Source organism: Dipodomys merriami, unplaced genomic scaffold, assembly GCF_024711535.1.
Source record: "Dipodomys merriami isolate MVZ:Mamm:240054 unplaced genomic scaffold, mDipMer1.0.p SCAF_13, whole genome shotgun sequence".
Classification (NCBI taxonomy): domain Eukaryota; kingdom Metazoa; phylum Chordata; class Mammalia; order Rodentia; family Heteromyidae; genus Dipodomys; species Dipodomys merriami.
Genome location: NW_027202604.1, coordinates 16,869,475 through 16,890,289, shown reverse-complemented (window position 1 = coordinate 16,890,289; position 20,815 = coordinate 16,869,475). Strand labels below are relative to the sequence as shown.

The following is a 20,815-nucleotide window of genomic DNA, read 5'->3' as shown; positions in this document are numbered from 1 at the left end:
CACACACACACCCCAGACATATATAAGAAAGGGGAACATTTAAAGTTTTCCTTGACAGGAATGATAGAACACCACACCAGAGACACCCCAGCTCAGATGACCTGGACTGGGTTCACCCACCCTGTCCTAAACTTGTCACTGGACAGACATCCTTCCAGCCGCAAATAACCCTGCCTACCTCTCCAACATCCCTCTCACCCAAGTACTTTGACCTTCAACCTGACCCATTCTTTGGTGCTCACCTACTGCCTATTTTGCTCACCTCATTTTAGTCAAGCTTTTCTACATAAAGGTCCATTCCTCCAAGGAATCTTCCAAATTGCCCACTCCAGCCTGGGGGTAAGTACCTTAAAATAAGATGGGGGGAGAGTTCACTACATAGCCCAGGCTGGCCTTGAACTTCCTGCCTCAGCCTCTAGCACCTCCTGTGAGGGGCTGCGTCTGGATCCTCACTGCTTAGGCCCAGAGCTGGTAGGAAAAGGAGACCTCAGCCTTTTTCCCAGCCCCACTCAAGCAAGTTTACATTTTTTTCTTTTTCTGGTCAGTCGTGGGGCCTGAACTCTGGGCCTGGGCGCTGTTCCTCAGCTCTTCAGCTCAAGGCTAGCACTCTACCACTTGAACCACAGCGCCACTTCCAGCTTTTTCTGCTTATGTGGTGCTAAGGAATCGAATCCAGGGCCTTATGCATGCAAGGCAAGCGCTCTACCACTGAGCTACCTTCCCAGCCCTCCTATGGGCTTTTGCAACTAGAATTGGATTTGGTTCAGCATTAGTCCTAACAGCAGACAAAAGCAACAGGATTCCAACACATTCAACTGGCTGCAGAACAAAGATCTGGGCTGGGGTTCAAAAACCAATAATAAACCAAGTGTGGTGGCACATTCCTATAATCCCAGCACTCTTTAAAGGCTGAGACAGGAGGAGCAGAAGTTCACTTGAGACAGTCTCAAAGCAACAACAAACAAACAAAAAAACCACAGGATGAATGCCAGTGACTCACACCTGTAATCCTAACTACTGGAGAGGCTAAGAGCAGAAAGATTGAGGTTGGGGACCACAGTAGTAAGTTCTTGAGACCCTATCTCAAAAACAAACAGCAAGAGAGAGAGAGACAGACAGACAGAAAGAAAGAGAGAGAGAGAGATTGAGAAGGAAGCAGAGACCAACAGAGACAGAAGAAAAAAAGACTGGAGGTGTGGCTCAAGTGGTATAGAGTGCCAGTCCAGCATGTGTGAGACCCTGGGTTCAAACCTCAGTACCACCACAAATACACACACACACACACACACACACACACACAGTATTAATAATGATAATATTAGTATTCTGTTATTTAACTTAACCTAATCAAATATAATGCTGTCATTAAGTCAGAGCTACAGTGTTCCTACAAGTTATAGAGAAACAGACTCAGAAAAGCTAAAACCCCAAGCCAGAGCTGCACAGCGATTAGGAGAATAGTGGGGATCACAATCCAGGTAGGCCAGCTTCAGGCCCATGCCCTGAATCATGTGGCTTTCTGTAGAGCCTCATCAGTGTGGACCTGGAGGCTGAATATAGATGACTATGTGCAAGATGAATAGGACCAGTGGCCGTGGAGCTGCTGGAGGCAACTCTGAGCATCTACTGCTCTGAAAAACAAGACAACCAACCCTCAAGTAAGCCGGCAGCCCTGGATGCCCGCCTCTCAGCGCAGCGCCCAGGCCCGTGGGTGGGAGGGCCTGCAGGCATACTTGGCTCCAAATCAAAGCCCTCCTTCCGAAAGCACACTCTCCAAGAATGAAGGCGGCTGCTGGCTGGCATGCCGGCCCTGCTGTTGCTAGAGGAACACGGCAGAGGCCGGACCACCATCTGGAAGTGATTTGGCCCAGATATTCCTGACCGGGGTGGAAAGTTGGAATGACCAGCCGCCTGGAGCTCCTGTCCAGCTCGGAAACAAAGTGGGTGTGAATAGGCCCCTGAGGCAGCCATAACATACCGGGGTCACCCTTCTCCCAGGGGGGGCACCCTTTAGACAGCTCCCAACTCAATCTTGGCAAGGAGGAGGATCAACATCAGCTCACCAAGCTGATCTCCCAGCGTGGCACTGACTTTAAATATCCCTTCAGCATGCAAGTCCTCCAGCATGACTTCTGAGAATATTATGGGATGGTACCTTGTTTAGTCAACAAGTATTCACAGAGCACTTATTATATACCCTGAACCTGTCCCAAGCATTTTCTTAACATATGAACTTGTTCCATCTTTATAACAACCTTTCAAAGAAGTAGTTATTATCCTCATTTTAGCAATAATTTCTTTTTACTTTGTTTTTGTCAGTCATAGGGCTTGAACTCTGGGCCTGGGCGCTGTCCCTCAGCTCTTCAGCTCAAGGCTATCCTCTATGACTTGAGCCACAGTGCCACTTCTCAGAAATTTCTTAATAGCTACTTTGTGACAAGTGGGATTTGAATCAAGACTCCTCACCCTTAACCGTATACAGTCATGTGCTACATTGTTGCAAATGGCACAGGACTTGTTGGTTGTAACAAAGTGCCTCACTTCACTACTTTTTAAGTGTTCTCTGGGTTTGGACTACATTGTGTCCAAAGCACACTAACATATACTGAGCAGTTAAACAAGCAGAACTTGAGTTTTGGGAACCTAATTCAATGGTGATGAGACAAAAGGGGGAGATAAGAGAAAGAACAGTAATTAATCCACTATCCCCCCCTCCTCCACCCCCAACACGCATGCCACAAAAAGACCCAGCCCAGCGACCTTCCTGGGTAGGCCCACCCACAAGCAGGTAAATTAAGCATTTAGGGTCAGGCCACATCCATCCGTCAGTATCTGTATCTCAAACCTGTAATCCTTGCTATTCAGGAGGCTGCGATCAGAGGTCACAGCTAGAAGCCACCTGAAGCAGGAAAGTCAATGAGACTCTGGGAGACCCTTTTTTCTCCAAGTTAGCTAGGCTGCCCAGAGTCAGAAAGATTTCTGGAAAGACAAGTAAATAAAACTGCCAGCTCTAGCAAACAAGTAGAGCTAAATATGCTGAAGTCTCCAGCTATAACAAGAAAGTAAAGAAACATTTTCAACTTTGGGATGGAGCTTTAGGGTGGGCCCATCTTCTGATGAACCACAAATGTGAGTAATTAAATAGGCAGAGTTGACTTTTCAGTGGATTCTAGACAGACATGCCAGCCCTCTGGTATCCTGTGGTCTCATAAGCAGACTCATATACACAATTCTGATGGTTCCCATAATGTATATTGTTGGGAGTTACCCAAGGCCCATAAAACCCTGTATTCATCCAATGGTATGGTCTCTCATTATGGAGCAAAACATGATGTACTGATATCAGGAAATCTCAAAAGCAAAAACAAAAAACACCAATAAGCAGAGCACTGGTAGCTCATTCCTGTAAGCCTAGCTACTCAGGAGGCTGAGATCTAAGGATCAAGATTCAAAGCCAGCCCAGGCAGGAAGTGAGACTCATCTCCAATTAACCACCAGAAAACCGGAAGTGGTGCTGTGGCTCAAAGTGGTAGAGCACTAGCTCTGAGTAAAAGATCTCAGGGACAGCACCCAGGCACACACATGCACGCTCGTGCACACACACACACCAATGAAGACTGATAATACAGCAGGCATTCCTCAACAGATCAAGGCCAGCTGACCCCACCTCCTAAGGTGACACTAAATTCAAACCCTAAGACCTTCTTTATAGCTCAGAGCACTAATCCTGTCACTCAGAGAGCTGTCTTCTCTGATGAGAGAGATTTAAAGTATGGGTATCCAGTTGTCATCCCAACAACCCAGACCTAAGGAAAAAACGTAGTGGATTAGGGGGCCCTTTGATAGAGGAAGGAGGGCTCAGTTTTACCACTCTCTGACATAAGAAGCAAAGTCAAGTCAAGGCTCAATTTAAATCGCTTGGGAAACCTGAGTTCTGATCACAGCGATGGGCTTGCTTAGCTGGGTCACTTCTACAAGTTCCTTCCCTCCCATTTCCCTTCTTTAGGGACAATAATACAAGCAACATCAACAGTAACCACAGCAACCACTTTCTTAGTACCTTCCATATGGCAGGCAGGATAGAGCCAAACTTTACCCTTCCAGAGTTTTCAGAAAAGATCTCTATTGAAAAGGGTAAGAATTGCTATCTGCCAATGACTTTCATGGGTATTCAATGGCAGGAATCAATATAACACAATACCTGGCATACTCCAAATGGAACTAGCTAGCATCACTCTCAGTCCAAGCCAACATTATATCAGCAATGAATACGTGAACTGAAGTCTTTTTCAGTATTGTCCCAGAAGCAGTGGGAAGAAGACTCAGGCTTTAGCCCTCTGGGCAACTTGCATGACTGTCTGTCTCTAGAGGCTGGAAAACCTGTTTGCTATGAGATCTTTCTGGACAGCAACTAGGCAGGAGTCATATATATGGTCATACCCATTGACCCGGGAATGCCACCTTGGGGAATATGAACCAAGCAATATTTTAAAAGAAAAATGAAAAGCCAGGTACCAGTGGCTCATGCCTGTAATCCTAGTTACTCAGAAAGCTGAGATCTGAAGGTCACAGTTCAAAAACAGCTCAGGCAGGAGAGTCCATGAGATGCTTATCTCTAGCAAACCAGAAAAAAAAAAAAAAAAAAAGCTGGAAATGGAGCTGCGGCTCAGGTGGTAGAGCCCTAGCCTTAAGTGAAAAAGCTCAGGGACAGTGTCCTGATTTCAAGTTCCAGGACCAGCAAACACAAAAGAAAAGAAAGAAAAAGAAGAATCACACAATGTAAATTGTGGAGGTCTACAAAAAGGCTGTCAGCAGCGCACAGCCCCACCAGTAGAGGAAAGGAAGCCATTCCTGCAATGCCAGGGCAATGGAGGCCTGGGGCCCTGAATGGTTTCAGGAATGAAAATTACAAGGACCAAGTCGAAAAATGTAAAGGTGGCCTTTAGCACTGTCCAGCTTGGAGAATGACATACCCAAGCCCAGAGCACTAAAGCAAAGCCATGCTGGACACAGCTGCTGCTGTATAAATAGTTGGTCAATTAGGCAGCCCAGAGTTTTTTCTGAACTGTGGTTTCTTTTTTCTTTTTTTCTTTTTTAAGAGATTCTATGTCATGTTTGGATTCTCCTGGTTTACTTTAAGTTTCTTTGCTCAGTTAATTAAATAAATACACACTTTTTTAAACAAAGAAGAATAGATCCAAGTTGAGACCTTGAGATTCATTCCTCAGAAGAGGAAAGAGTTCCAGGAGAATTCTGAGGTTCTGCTCCAACATAAGGGAAGAACCCCCCAAAAAAGACAACAGCTTCCCCCACCCCAAGCTCCCCTCTGCAGAGACACCAGCCCTGGGAAGAGAGGCCTGCGGAGTCTGGCTTGGTAGCAGCAGCCGCCTAGGCCCAGGAAGCAGGAAGCGGCTCTACCTGCTAGGACAGGTGTGGGGGAGGGCAAGGCTGCCAGGCGGCTCAGCCCAGAGGGAACCCCTTTTGCACCGGAGAAAGTCCCAGCAGCCACACCCTTTTTTGACTGGAGTCCTTTCTTTCTGGCTGTAGTGGTTAGAATGACCTGGTTTCCTCAGGAAGAGACCCCAGCCCCAGGTCAGTATTTCTCCAGAAAGACAAACTCTAACACTCTCTCTCTCTCTCTCTCTCTCTCTCTCTCTCTCTCTCTCTCTCTCTCTCTCACACACACACACACACACACACACACACACACACACACACACACACTATACATAATTGCACATTCACACTGCACGTGTACTCTTTAAATATGCAGAGTACATTCATACAGTGCGCTCCTACATGCCTAGTGTATGTGTGCTGACAATGGACACACATGAACATACATTATATTGTCCTTAGTATAACAAGCCCCAACCTCATCCTCTGTGACCCTCTCAGAAGCCCTCAACTACCCCAGGTCCTAAGAGAGACCGCATCCCCATTCTTGCTCCTCAGTGCAGGGCGTGGGGGGGGGCGGGGGGAAGAGGTGCCCAAATCCAACTCCCCTTCCCTTCTCAGGAAGATTATGGGGGGGGGGGAGAGGAAAACAAACTCCCCATTGTCTCCAATTGTCTGGCCCCTACTCGTGTGACCTTGGATAAGTCAACTCTCCGGACCTGCCATCTGTAAAAGGGGTCTCAGGCCCCCTCCGCCGCTGAGATGACTGCGATGAACCTGGAAGACGGTAGAGTCGCCGCTGGGCTCTCCACGGGGGGGGGGGGGGGGGAGAGGAGGGGGTTAATGACTACTTCACACCACCTCCGAGTCTCCAAACCATCCCAGCCAGCGGCGAGCAGCGAGGCGGCGCGCGGGAGCTGGGAGGGCACACCTCCGCGATCCGCTGCGCAGCGCGTGCCCTCGCCCTGCCCGACGGCGCCTGCCCGACGGCGGGGGCGCGCGCCAGCTCCCGTCCGCACCCAGGCGCGGAGGTCCCCGGCGGTGAACGCTCCCTCCCGGGTCTCCGCGGCCCGACTCCAAGCCAACGCCCATTCAGGGGCAGCCAGCGCACAGGCCGGGGTGCACCCCACGAGTCCTCCGGGACCCGCCCACGGGGACGAACCACAGATCCGGGTCCCGATCTCCCCCAGCCCTCCTAGGGGCGCCCCAGGCGCAGAGAGAACGCACGTCTCCATCCTCGCCCTCGGGTACCCCACAGCTAACTCCAGGACGCACGGCGGGGGGCGCAGCCCAGGGATGGCACCGGGGGTGGCACCTGAGTCCTTAGATCGCCCCCAAGGTGACTCCCCAGGCCTGGGCGCGGCGGTGGGGCGCACCGCAGGGAGACCCCGCGTGTGGCGGGGGCGCACGGGCGGGAAGACGCCCCCCCCCCCGCCGGTGCCAGGGCCGGCCCAGGGCGCTCACCGATGGACACGAGCTTGATGCTCTCGTGGTCCAGGAACTCGAGCGCCACGGACACGTTCTCCAGCTGCATCTGGCGGAAGGTGGGCCGCTGGTGGTACTTGCGGTACATGCGCTTCTGGCTGAGCACCTCGAGCAGCGCGATGAGCCGCAGCCCGTCGCTCAGGTCGGTCTGCAGGTTCCCGATGCGCTTGTTCACGCACTTCAGGTGCTCGTTGCACCAGCGCGTGAACGTGTTCTGCTGGATCTTCTTCCACGGCGCGTCCTCCGCCAGGTCCTTCTCCGTCACCGGCATCCTGGCGGCAGGGAGAGAGCGCTAAGCGCAACGAGCTGACGGGACGGGTGTCCGAAGGCCCACAGGCCAAGGGAGAGAGAACCAAAGCGGAGCGGGAGTAGGGCTCGAACTCGCTGCTACCAGAGCCGCGGCCGGAGCTGCTCTGAGGTCGCCCGACCCAAAGCGCGAGAGGCGCCTGGCCCCGCGCCTGCGCGCTGCGACGCCCCGCCCTCCAGAGCCCCGCCCCGTCCGACCCCAGAGCTAGAACTCCCTGGCCACGCTCGCCCCCTGCCTCCCGAAGAGGGCACTGCGCCCAGGGTCTCCGACGTGTCCCGGGGCCTCTCTTCCTTCCCACTACCACCCCAGCAGGGTATCTTTTCTTTTACTTCTTTTTTGGTTCCGAGAGCCACGCCTCCACTCCCAGCGTGGGTCCTAGGGCTTGAACTCAGGGTTTGAGCGCTGTCCCTGAGCTTTTTAGCTCAAGGCTGGCACTCTATCACTTGGAGCCACAGCTCCATGACCAGCTTTTGCTGCATAACTGGAAATAAGAACCTCAAGGACTTCCCTGTCCAGGTTGGCTTGGAACCATGATCCTCAGATCTCAGCCTCCTGAGTAGCCAGGATTACAGGCGTGAGGCACCAGCGTCCAGGCCACTTTCTGATGGTTAATTGGAGATGAATTCCTCAGATGCTCTGCCTGGCTGGCTTCCAACCAGGATCCTCAGATCTCAGCCTTCAGAACATGATTGCAGAGGTGAGACACTGCTTCCCCAGTAGGATATCTTCCTTAAGGAGAAAGTCACCGGAACAATCCTAGAATAAGAAGGCAAGCTGAGGCAGGGGTAGATAAACTAGGCAGGGACTGTGCTGCTTAGATGGCATTGCTGGGGGAGCATTCATCATCCACTTATAGGTTACGATAAACTTTTTTTTTTAATTGTTTGTCAGTCATGGCGCTTAAACTCAGGGCCTGGGTGCTGTCCCTAAGCTTTTTCACTCAAGGCTAGCACTCTACCACTTTGAGCCACGACACCACTTCCAATTTTGTGTCGGTTAATTGGAGATAATAGTCTATAGGACTTTCCTGCCTGAGCTGACTTTGGAACACAATCCTCAAATTTGTCTCCTGAGTAGCTAGGATTGCAGGCTTTATGTTCATCACTGAAAGCTAAGGCTGGAGGAAAGATTTGGGGTAATCTGGGTCCAGAGAAGGGGCTCTTAACCTAGGTTTGGAGGAAAGAGTATAGTGCCTGGCTCAATAAGGACTCAATGATGATTTAAATTCTCATTCCCCCCATTAGTGCTTAAGCAAAGCAATTTGCTGGAGGCCAGCTGGTAAAGACTAAACACGGTTATACTGTTCCCTGAAGTCCCCTAATCCCTTGGAATTAGCCTTTGTCCCCATGAGGACTCATCACTCCCCTCCCCCTCAGCAGATTTACTGAAGGCAAAATTAGCAATCTCAGCTTCCCCTCAGGCCCAAAGCTCAGTTTCACATACTTTGCTCTATCCAAACTCATCCAGCAAAACTTATCAGCCAGAGGGATCAACTCAGCCCAGTCAACAGGCTACTTATGGGGTAAGATTCCTCTAAAAATATTTTCAAAGACAAAGATAAAATTAATCATAGTAACCCAGGATGAAGGCATTTCTTGAGATGCAGGTCTTTCAGTGCTAAAAGCAGGAGAACCCCTGGCAAACCAGAACCTCCAAAACATGCACAACACCATCATGTCAACAAGCAATCAATATTTGCAAATGCTTTCAAGTTTCTTCTCCTTTGGTTCTTTCAAATCTGATGTGTGCTTCCTCTCCCTCCCCCCATTTTTTTCTCTAGTCCTGGGATTTGAACTCTGGGCCTAGGTGCTGTCTCTCAGCATTTTTCCAGTCCAGGCTCTACCACTTGAGCCATAGCTCCACTTTTAGCTTTTTGGTGGTTAATTGGAGATAAGAGTCTCCCTGACTTTCCTGCCTGAGGCTTTGAACTTAGATCCTCAGCTCTCAGCCTTCTATGCAGCTAGGATTACTGGTGTGAGCCAGCTGCACCTGGCTCAATGTGTACTTTGTTTGTTTGCCTGCTTGTTTTTGCAGGGCTGGGGATTGAAGTCAACGTCTGAAGTGATGTATATGTTCTGCTCATTACATGTATCACCTCTGAACGGTCACCTTATCTGCTAGTGGCTATCATAGTGGATAGTGCAGGGATAGAAACACTTGATGGTGAATAAGCCAGTTTGTAAGTTGGAGATGTGCAGTACGTGTCTAGAGTCCTGACTGTGGGGCTTCTATCCCTGTCTGTGAAATCCACCTCTGGAACTTCAGTGTATGAGGAACATCCCAGGAGAATCTCAATTCTCTGCTATCTTGGGGTTTACTACCATTATAACATGTTAGGATATTGATAATACTTTAAAATAGCAGTAATAATAGAGCCAGACCTTGGTAGCTCACACCTGTAATCTTAGGTACTCAGGAGGCTGATATCTAAGGATTGAGGTTCAAAGCTGGTTCAGGCAAGAAAGTCCCAGAGAGTCTTATCTCCAATTAACCAGCAAAAAGCTGGAAATAGAGCTGTGGTCCATGTGGTAGAGCACTAGGAGGTATGATTATTCCCATTTTATTGTTTGGGTTTTTTTGGGTCTGGTCGTGGGGCCTGAACTCTGGGCCTGGGCACTGTCCCTCAGCTCTTTAGCTCAAGGCTAGCGCTCTACCACTTGAGCCACAGCACTACTTCCGGCTTTTTTTCTTTTTGCTTATGTGGTGCTGAGGAATCGAACCCAGGGCCTCAGGCATGCAAGGCAAGCACTCTACCACTGAGCCAACTTCCCAGCCCTGATTATTCCCATTTTATAGGTGAGGAAATTGAGGCAGGCAGAGGTAGTTCTATACTTAAGGTCACTAAGCAGCAGAGCACAGATGTGAAGCAAGGCCGTAGTCATGATTTAGCACTGGGGCCTGGGGCTGGGAATGTAACACAATCATAAAGCCCTCTACTAGTGGGGTAGGAATGGGGGGGTATTAAATTTGATTCCCAGCTCTAGAAGATGAAAAAAATTAAAGCAGATACATGAAGCTCCAGGACTTTGCTTCTGTCCCCCAAATGACCAGCTGGAACAACACTGAACAAAGTACAATAGTGTGAATCAGTGAGAAACAGCTAGAGCATGCAGCATAGAAATGCCCTCCGAAGGGCTGCTGCAGCTATATCATAATCACCCAAAAAACCGGGGCTGAAAGCTGCACATCCATTGATCCGTATTGACTTTAGTTGGTTTTGAGGTCTGGGGATCCAGCCCAGGGCCTGGTGAGAGCTAAGGTTGCTGGGCTCTCTATCATTAAACTCCATCCCCGACACCAAGTTCCAGAGGGTGAAGCCCTCTTTCCACAAGGAACAAAGATAAGATAAGGGAACCTGGCCTTGCAAAACCACTGGCCTTCTCCCCAGGGTGGAGTTCCAGGCCTCTTTGCCCCAGGGTGGGGCCTTCCTAGTGGTAATTTTACTCCACTGTCCACACCCTGTTGGCAAGAAAGGAAAGCAAAATCTATCCTAAAATATTTGCTCAGCCTCTCCCCCCCAGGGAAGGAAGCCCATACCCCTAGCAACTCACTGGAAAGGTGACAGTACATGACAGCACACACACACACACACACACACACACACACACACACACACACACACACACACACACACACACACACACACACACACACACACACAGAGCTCTAATACTGGCTGTGGGGACCTAAGCCCAACTAGGTCCTTGCATGGAGAAAGCCGCTCTGTGGGAAGGGGAGGAGGGTGCTGGGAGAGCAAGCTTTCCCAAAGAAAGCTGATGGAGTTTGAAGTTCCAAAGGATCCTGCCAGCCTGGCCCTGAGATAAGGTGGAGGTTGCTGGCAGGCACGCTTCTTAAAGAAGGCATTGGCTCTCTCACCCAACTTTTCCACTACCAGCCCAAAAGCTAAGGTAAGGCATTTTGTGAGTATGGTATGTCAGTAATAGGGCTTGAATTCAGGGTCTTGTGCACTTGCTTGGCTTGGTTGCTTAGAGCTGGCACTCTACCACTTGAGCCATACCTCCAGCCCACCTTTTTGCTAGTTAATGGAAGATGATGTCTCATGGACTTTTCTGCACAGCTGGCTTCAAACAGCAACACTCCAGATGGCAGCCTCTTTACTAGCTAGGACTTTGTGCATGAGCCACTAGTGCCCGGCTGTATAGTTGTTTCTTCGAGACAGAGTCTTGATATGTAATCCAGGCTGGACTCAAACTCCTGATTCTCCCACTTCAACCTCCCAAGTACTGGAATTACATGCCTACATCACTGTGCCTGACTTTGAGAGAGCACATAAGCACCTTAACAACAATCATCTTTTTAAAACTTTTTCTCGGGCTGGGAATATGGCTTAGTGGTAGAGTGCTTGCCTAGAATGCATGAAGCCCTGGGTTTGATTCCTCAGTACCACATAAATAGAGAAAGCTGGAAGTGGTGCTGTGGCTCATGTGGTAGAGTGCTAGCCTTGAGAAAAAAGAAGTTCAAGGACAGTGCCTGGGCCCTGAGTTCAAGCCTCAGGACTGGCCAAAAAACATTTTTTTTTCCCTCAAGAATGATATGAGGGGCTGGGAAGGTGGCTCAGTGGTAGAGGCACTTGCCTTGCATGCATGAGGCCCTGGGTTCAATTCCTCAGCACCACATAAGCAGAAAAAGCTGGAAGTGGGGCTGCGGCTTAAGTGGTAGAGGGCTAGTCTACAGCTGAAGAGCTGAGGGACAGCACCCAGGCCCAGAGTTCAGGCCCCACGACCGACAAAAAAAAAAAAAAAAAGAATGATATGAAAGCCATGTGCCAGTGGCTCACACCTGTAATCCTAGCTACTCAGAAGGCTGAGATCCGAGGATTGTGGTTCAAAGCCAGCACGGGCAGGAAAGTCCTTGAGACTCATCTTCAACTAGTCACAGAAGTGGTCCTATAGCTCAAATGGTAAAGGAGTATAGAGACAGCACTCAGGCTCAGAGTTCAAGGCCCAGGCCTGACCAAAAGAATAAATATAGCCAGGCACCGGTGCTCATGCCTATAATCCTAGCTACTCAGTAGGCTGCGATCTGAGGATCACAGTTCAAAGCTAACCCTGGACAGGAAAAGGTCCATGAGACTCTTTTTTTTTGGGGGGGAAAGGGGGGGTCTGGTCATGGGGCCTGAACTCTGGGCCTGGGCGCTGTCCCTCAGTTCTTCAGCTTAAGGCTAGCGCTCTACCACTTGAGCCATAGCATCACTTCCAGCTTTTTTAATTTTCTGCTTATGTGGTACTGAGGAATCGAACCCAGGGCCTCATGCATGCAAGGCAAGCGCTCTACCACTGAGCCACCTTCCCAGCCCTCCATGAGACTCTCATCTCCAATAAACTACCAGAAAACCAGAAGTGGTACTGTGGCTCAAGTGGTAGAGCACTCACCTTGAGCTGAAGAGCTGAGGGACAGCACTCCAGCCCAGAGTTCAAGCCCCACAACTGACAAAAAGAAAGAAAGCAAGAAAGCAGGAAAGAAGGAAAGAAGAAAGAAAGGAAGAAAGAAAGAAAAAATAAATATACAAATTAAAAAAAAAAAAAAAAAAAAAAAAAACCTGGTCTAACCCTGTCTAGAAGCAGCTTTAAATCCTTAAGCTCTTCAGTTCCTCCGAACACCCAGGCCTCACTGACTGCCTGAAGCACAGCTTGATTGCCCAGAGGCTATAGGAATGAAGCCAACCACTGCTCATTCCATCTGTGTGCTGTTCATTCAACAAGACCGGGAGGCAGGGCCTGCTGAGGACCTTGATTTCAACTCCCAGGGCCTGCCCAGCTCAGGGCAGAACCCAAAGCCAAAGCTTACTCCATCCCTGGCCTGGGTGGAATTGGAAGGAAAAAAATGCAAATGGCTGTGGCTCTCTTTCTCCACCCAGTTTGGCTTTCACTTCTTCCTAAGATTTATGTATGAGTTTGTTGTTGTTGTTACTGCAGACAAATGCTACAGAGAACTTTTGTGCTAAAGAAAGCTCTGTCTAGCCTCTGGTCACCTGACAAACCCAGTGTGCCTTCCAAATAGAACAGCACTCCTCCCCCCCCACCCCGCATCCCCCCCCCCCCCCCCCCCCCGTGCCCCTTCCAGTCTTTATCCCCAGCAAGCCTGGAAGTAGCTTTACGCTCAGCCCTCCCAAGGACTGAAACTGCTTATCTTGATCCTGCTGGTCTAATAGAGAGGTTGTGATTGGAACTACTATGAATTAGCGTTGAGCAAGGCCTGACTGGCAGTCACAGATGAAGTCACAGGGCCACACAATCAGAACTCAACGTTACACCTTGATACTCTTTAGCCTGACTCCTGATCCAAAACCTATGTCCAAAGATGTTTATTGCAACAGCTGGGCATGGTGGCCCATACCTGTAATTCTAATACTGAGGAGATTGAGGTAGGAAGATTGTGAGTTCAAGGTCAGCCTAGGATTCATAGGGTGATACTGTCTTTTAAAAACAAACAACAACAACAACAAAAACTAGGTTGGCCTGCTTTCACTATATTTGATGTCAGTATAACTTGTGGAGGAGATGGGGAAAAACCAGTTGTTTAAGGATACAGGCAGACCTGTTGCAACAATGAGAAGTACAAGTTGTCATGTAGAAAACGAGCTTTACAACGTCCATGGGGCGGGGGGGGGGGGGGAAGGGGGGGGAAGCAGAAGGATTGGGATTGGGGGGGAGGGGGGAGGCTGGGAAGGGATGTGAAGGGTAAACAAAGGAGGAGGCTGCAATGCTTGGTAAGAAATGTACGCATTATCCTGCCCATGTAATTGTAACCCCTCTGTACAGTATGTTCACAAATAAAATAAAATTAATTAAAAAAAAAAAAAACTAGGTTGGGTGATTCATGTCTATATTCTAGCTACTTGAGAGGTTGAGAATGAGAGGATATCAGTCCAGGCCAGCCAAGACCAAAAAACAAAGTTCCTGAGACTTTGTCTTAAAAACAATCAGCAAGTAAGGCACCAGTGGTGCACACCTGTAATCCTAGCTACTCAAGAGGCAGACATCTGAGGATCACAATTCAAAGCCAGCCAGGGTAGGAAGTCCATGAGACTCTTCAATACCCTACTCAGAAAAAGCCAGAAATGGTGCTGTGACTCAAGTGGAAGAGAACTACCTTTGAGCACAAAGAGGATCAGCTCAGGGACAGCACCCAAGTCCTCAATTCCAGCCTCCAAACCACCACCACCAACAACAAAAACAAACAAAAAACACGAGGAAATTGGGGTTAGAGGCATAGTTCCGTTGCTAGAATGCTAGTCAATGAGTGAAAGTGTCAGGTACCAAGTTCAAGTCCCCATCTTGGATCTAAAAAAAAAAAAAGAAAAAAATTACCAGCAGCAAACCATAGCATTAATACATGTTAATTATATGTATACCATTGCATTCAGTTGCCAGAAAGCTAAATAGTTTCTCAGAGTGCCAGTCTTGAGAGGAGCTAAACCGCCCCTCAGGTGGCCACAGGGACAGACCTGTCCCAATGTGAAGTGAGAGGTAGTGAGAGGTAGACAGCACTGCTCCAACCCAGGGGAAGTTGAAACATAGACTGCACCATTGATCTAATTTTTCCACCAAGACAGAGTCCAGCTGACAGGTCCCATCATGCTTCTAACACCTAGAGATTTTTGTTGCTGTCATTGTTGTTTGTCAGTCATGGGGCTTGAATGAAGGGCCTGGCCTTGTCCCTGAGCTTTTTTGCTCAAGGTTAGTGCTCTATTTCCTTTTTTTTTTCTTTCTTTCTTTTTGTCGATCATGGGCCTTGAACTCTGGACCTGGACCTGGGAGCTGGTCCTCAGCTCTTCAGCTCAAGGCTAGTGCTCTGCGTCTTGAGCCACAGTTTTCTGGTGATTAATTGGAGATAAGAGTCTCACAGACTTTCCTGCCTTTTTACCGTGATCCTCAGATCCCAGACTCCTGAGTTGCTAGGATTACAGGCATGAGCCACCAGTGCCCAGCACTGCTCTATTTCTTCGAGCCACAGCACCTCTTCTAGTTATCTGGTGGTTAATTGGAGATGAGTCTCTTGGACTTCCTTACCTCAGCTGGCTTTGAACCACAAGCCTCAGTTCTCACCCTCCTCAGTAGCTAGGATTTCAGGTGTGAGCCACCAGTAACCAGCTCTAGAGATTTTTTTTTTTTTTGTCGGCCGTGGGGTTTGAACTCTGGGCCTGGGCGCTGTCCCTCAGCTCTTCAGCTCAAGGCGAGCGCTCTACCACTTGAGCTACAGCGCCACTTCCGGTTTTCTGGTGGTTTATTGGAGATAGGAGTCTCTCAGTCTCTCCTGCCCGGGCTGGCTTTGAACCGCGATCCTCAGATCTTAGCCTCCTGAGTAGCTAGGATTGCAGGTGTGAGCCACCAGCGCCTGGCTAGAGATTTTTTTTTTTAGACATAGTCTTAATACATAGTCCATAGTCTTACTATGTAACCTAGGCTGGCCTTGAACTTGCAATCCTCCTGCCTCAGCTTCCCCGGCATTGAGAGTGTATCACCACACCCCGCCGCCCCTAGCAATTCGTTTTTGCATTGCCTGAACTGCATCCCTTTAAGACAAGATGCTGACTGGCTTGGCTGACTGCTATTCCAGGACCATTCCAAAGGAGCTAAAAGGCCAAGTTACATTGGATACGTTAGAAAAAAATCTTTTATTTTGAAAAGAAGGAGGAATGTTATCTTTTATTAACGAAAAGTTACTTTCTCCTAAATAAATTTTGTGTAATTTTTTTTTAATATCAGATTGAGAGGATGCCAGATAATTAGACGATCCATAACAAGCACATGGTTCAGTCTGGCTCTGCACACAACTGGGGAAAGAAAAAACATGGAAGAATTTCTGGCAGTGAACTAGGGTAATCATTAAAGAAGCAAACTAAGAACTTTTACTTTCTACCTTAGAGATTTTTTCGACATTAAGTGGTTTGACAATCTTAAATATATATATATATATATATATATGTGTGTGTGTGTGTGTGTGTGTGTGTGTGTGTGTGTATGCATATATATATATATATATATATATATATATATATATATATATATATATATGTGCAAATGTGAAATGGCAAACCTACTTTGGAAAACAATTTCTTTGAAAGTTAAACATGAAGCAGGCACTGGCAGCTCACACCTGTAATCCAAGCTACTTAGGAGGCTGAGATCTGAAGCCAGCCCAGGCAGGAAAGTCCATGAGGCTCTTTTCACCATTTAACAAGCAAAAAGCCAAACATGGAAGTGTAGCTCAAAAGTGCTACTCTTGGGGCTGGGAAGGTGGCTCAGTGGTAGAGCACTTGCCTTGCAAGCATGAGGCCATGGTTTCAATTCCTCAGCACCACATAAATAGAAAAAGCCGGAAGTGGCGCTGTGGCTCAAGTGGTAGAGTGATCGCCTTGAGCTGAAGAGCTGAGGGACAGCGCCTAGGCCCAGAGTTCAGGCCTCATGACAAAAAAAAAAAAAAAAGAGTGAGCAAACAAAAGCTAAGAGAGAGTATCCAGGCTCTGCCCTGAGTTCAAGTCACACACACACACACACACACACACACACACACACACACACACACACACACACACACACACACACACAGAGTTAAACATGACTAGCATGTGAGAGGCCCTGGATTCAGTCCTCAGCAAAGAAAGAAAAGTTAAACATGTGCCTACCTACCATATGATCTAGCCATTCCACTTACAGGTCATTACCCCGAAAAAGCAAAAACAGATGCTATTACACATCTTACATCTGGATCTTTTTTTTTCCAAATTTTTTATTGTGATTAAGTGGTTACATTATTTCCCAAATTTCACAGTATTGTGGGATAGTAATGCTTAGTTAAAGTTACAAACACATTCTAACTTTCCTGGAGCAAATTGTCTATCATGGTCCATAACATTTATGAGTTCTGTGAGCTTTGCGATACAGTTATTTCTTCCACATTGGGTGATCTGTGCATTTCTGTTGTTTTGCATAGCATCAGCTGTTCCCTCTTTCCCACTTGTTCCCTCCCTCCCATCGCTGCCATTGAATTGCTTAGTTCATTTTGGTCAATGTCCAGTGCAGCCGTTAGGTCCCCCGTTATATGTTTTTTCCCTGACATATATATATATATATATATATATATATATATATATATATATATATATATATATATACCATACATGTGATCAGCAGCATGGGGTTATTTAGTAGTGATTCTACCAGATGAGTGGAAGTCCTTTGTTACATCTGGATCTTTACACCAGGTTTATATATAATTGTCCAAATTTGGAAATAACCCACAGACTAGTAACAAGTGGATGGATGAACCACGTGGTGTATTCACACAGAACAGACCTGAGCAAGGGAAAGAAGATAACTGTAATGTGCACAATGACCTGAATGAATAATTATGCTAAGCGAAAGGAGCCACACCAACGGGAGAAAAACAACACATACCACAATAGTGCATTCTTTTCTTTCTTTTCCTTTTTTCTTTTCTGGTGGTATTAGGGCTAGAATTCATGTGTTTGACCTGTTTAACTTATGTTCCACCATCTAAACCATATCTTCAGCATGACTTTTTGCTGGTCTTTTTTTTATCAGAAGAGGCAGAACGTAGAAATTACCATAAAAGAAGTCTAAAGAATAATTGTAACCCCTCTGTACAGTATTTTCACAATAAAGAAAAAAGAAGTCTAAAGAATGTGGTACTTTGTGTATTTTGCTATGGGGCATATATGTTTATATGCTGACATTCCTATAAATACTAATCTCTGCATGTGTGTGTGTGTGTGTGTGTGTGTGTGTGTGTGTGTGTGTGTGTGTGTGTGTGTGTGTTCCTTTCAGCCTCCTGAGTAGCTAGGATTACCAGCCAATGCCTGGCTATGATTTTTTTTTTTTTTTGCCAGTCCTGGGGCTTGAACTCTGGGCCTAGGCACTGTCCCTGAATTTCTTTTTGCTCAAGGCTAGCACTCTACCACTTGAGCTGCCAGCTTTTCCTATGTATGCAGTACTGAGGAATCGAATCCAGGACTTCATGCATGCAAGGCAAACACTCTACCATTAAGCCACGTTCCCAACCCATGAAATTTTTTTAATTCTCGAAAACAAAGTAATCTATAGTAACATAAAATAGAACAGTATTGCCCTGGCATGTAGAGGGTTGGGAGAGAGGGATTCCAGGAGAGATTACAGATGAGAAATGTAAAGAAACTTATGGGAAGATGGGCACCGGTGGCTCATGCCCCTAATCCTAGCTACTCAGGAGGTTGAGATCTTAGAATAGCAGTTCAAAGCCAGCCCAGGCAGGAAAGTCTATGAGACTCTTATCTCCAACAAACCACCAGAAAACCAGAAGTGGCGCTATAGCTCAAGCGGTAGAGTGCTAGCCTTGAGCTGAAGAGCTGAGGGACAGCGCCCAGGCCCAGAGTTCAAGTCCCACAGCTGTGATTGATATTGATCTTTTTTTTTTTTGGTGAGTCATGGGGCTTGAACTCTGGGAGAGGAGCTATCCCTGAGCTCTTTTGCTAAAGACTGGCACTCTATCACTTTGAGCTACAACTCCACTTCTGATTTTCTTGTGGTTAATTGGAGATAAGAGTATCATGAACTTTCCTGTCCTGGCTGGCTCTGAACCATGATCCTCAGATCTCAGCCTCCTGAGAGCGAGGATTACAGGCGTGAGCCACCAGCACCTAGTGCTCACCATTTTTATTATAGTATATCTTCATGTACACGCACACACACACACGTTTACATACGTGTGTATAAAACATCAGATTGTATACTTCATGTGTAATACACTTTAGTTATAAAAGACAAAGGAAAAAAGACAAAAGGGAAGAAAGCAAATCTCTTACGGACAGACAAAAAGCAACAAGGACCAAACACCCTCATAAAGATATGCTCCTCACATGTCTGCTTTCTAAATAAATCTTCTTGCTGCCCCTAGCCATCATTTCAGCTCTACTATTGAGTTTCTTGAAAGTTATGTCTTCCTTTCTCCCAGGAGAACAAATGAAGTGGAATCAAGAGCTAAAGATGTGGGATCCTGCTGAAATGGAGTCAGATAAGCTTTCCTCACCTCCGGAGCCCAGCCTCTCCCCTTGGAAGTTCCAGTCAAGCAGGAATGTGATGATGTGTTTACTTTGGAGTAGACTTTGGCCAGTAAATATATCTTTAACTCAGGCTCCCAACAGCTCCTGACAGAAGATAGGTCGTTCCAAATTAGCTGGAGGTCAGTTCTTGCTGCAAATGCTGTCTGTTCATCTTTAATTAAGAGAGTGGGGTTAGAGCCAATACTACATTTTTCAACTTGATTTCCCTGCCATCTAAACTAGGGAAGCTTTTGACTACAGAAGATTATTGACAAACAAGAAAACAATTAGAGTTGGCCATTGGTGACTCAAGCCTGTAACCCTAGCTACTCAAGAGGCTGAGATCTGAGGATCGAGGTTCAAAGCCAGCCCAGGCAGGAAAGTCTGTGAAACTCTTATCTCCAATAAACCACCAGAAAACCAGACATGGTGGTGTAGCTCAAATGGTAGAGTGCTCGCCTTGAGCTGAAGAGCTGAGGGACAATGGCTCAGCCCAGAGTTCAAGCCCCGTGACCAATCAAAAAAAGAAAAAGAAAAAGAAAAAAAAAAGAGAAAAAAGAAAAAATGAAAGAAAGAAAGAAGAGAACGAGGGGGGAGGAAGAAAAAAAAGAAAGAAAGATCTGAGGCAGGAAGATTATGAATTGAGGTTAGCCTGCGCAAGACTTTGTCTCAAAAATAACAAGAGCTGAGGTTGTAGCTCAACAATTCTGCTCTCTTAACTCTGACAACCCCATGGACTTGACGCCCTCTCACTGCAGCCTTGGCAACTTCCTACCTCCCTTTTGGCCATGTTTTTCCAGGCCACACATCAGCTCATAGTGTCCACTACGTGCCCTGTAGAACTCATGGATCTTGCATATATCTGCCTTCCTAAATACCACCCAAAAGATGCCATTGCCTAGAACATACCTGGTGTATAGCAGATGCTCTGTAAATATTTATTAATGTCACACAAATAAATGAATTCTTACTAGAGGTTTTATATCAGAGGCTTCTCTCAGTCTGGCGACATTAATCAAATCGTCTACTTCTGCCTTGTGTTCCTCAGTAGAGAAAGAGAAGTAACATCTTTGATTCTGATGTCACTGGCAAAGCCTAAGGGGAAGGCACGGTAGGCATGGGAAAGGGCCACCTGCGCATGCTCCAGACACAGCTGCTGAGGGTCTGCTCCTTGCCAGATGCTGACACAGGCTCCAGCAAGTGAGTGTCAGACAGCTCCTGCCCTCCGGGAACCTGGAGGCTAGCTGGAGACAGACACGTCAACAAATACTTCCAACCTGACTAAGTAGGCTCTCAGCCACTGTAAGCAAGGTGCATTCTCTCATGTAATGCTGTAAAGTAGCCACCAGCAGCCTTGAGTGTGTGTGTGTGTGTGTGTGTGTGTGTGTGTGTGTGTGTGTGTGTGTGTGTGTGTGTGTGTGCCAGTTCTGAGCACAGGGCCTGGGCATTGTCCCTGAGCTTTTGTGCCCAAGGCCAGTGCTCTACCGGTTTAACCACAGCTCTATTTCTGACTTTTTAATGGTTAATTGGAGATAAGAGTCACATATTTTCCTCCCCAGGCTGGC

The 20,815-nt window shown here is 47.4% G+C and overlaps 1 protein-coding gene across 5 annotated transcripts in view; it reads right to left on the bottom strand.

Annotated features, from left to right (window-relative positions):
• The window catches only part of Flnb (filamin B), a 154,857-nt gene extending 147,582 nt beyond the window's left edge, over nucleotides 1–7,275 (bottom strand). For all 5 annotated transcript variants that reach the window (XM_070018781.1, XM_070018785.1, XM_070018782.1 and 2 more), the window contains exon 1: nucleotides 6,862–7,275. In XM_070018781.1, coding sequence (XP_069874882.1) covers nucleotides 6,862–7,153 — 292 coding nt within the window. In that variant the 5' untranslated portion in view covers nucleotides 7,154–7,275. The remainder of the gene's footprint in view (nucleotides 1–6,861) is intronic.
• Nucleotides 7,276–20,815: the final 13,540 nt, after the last annotated feature.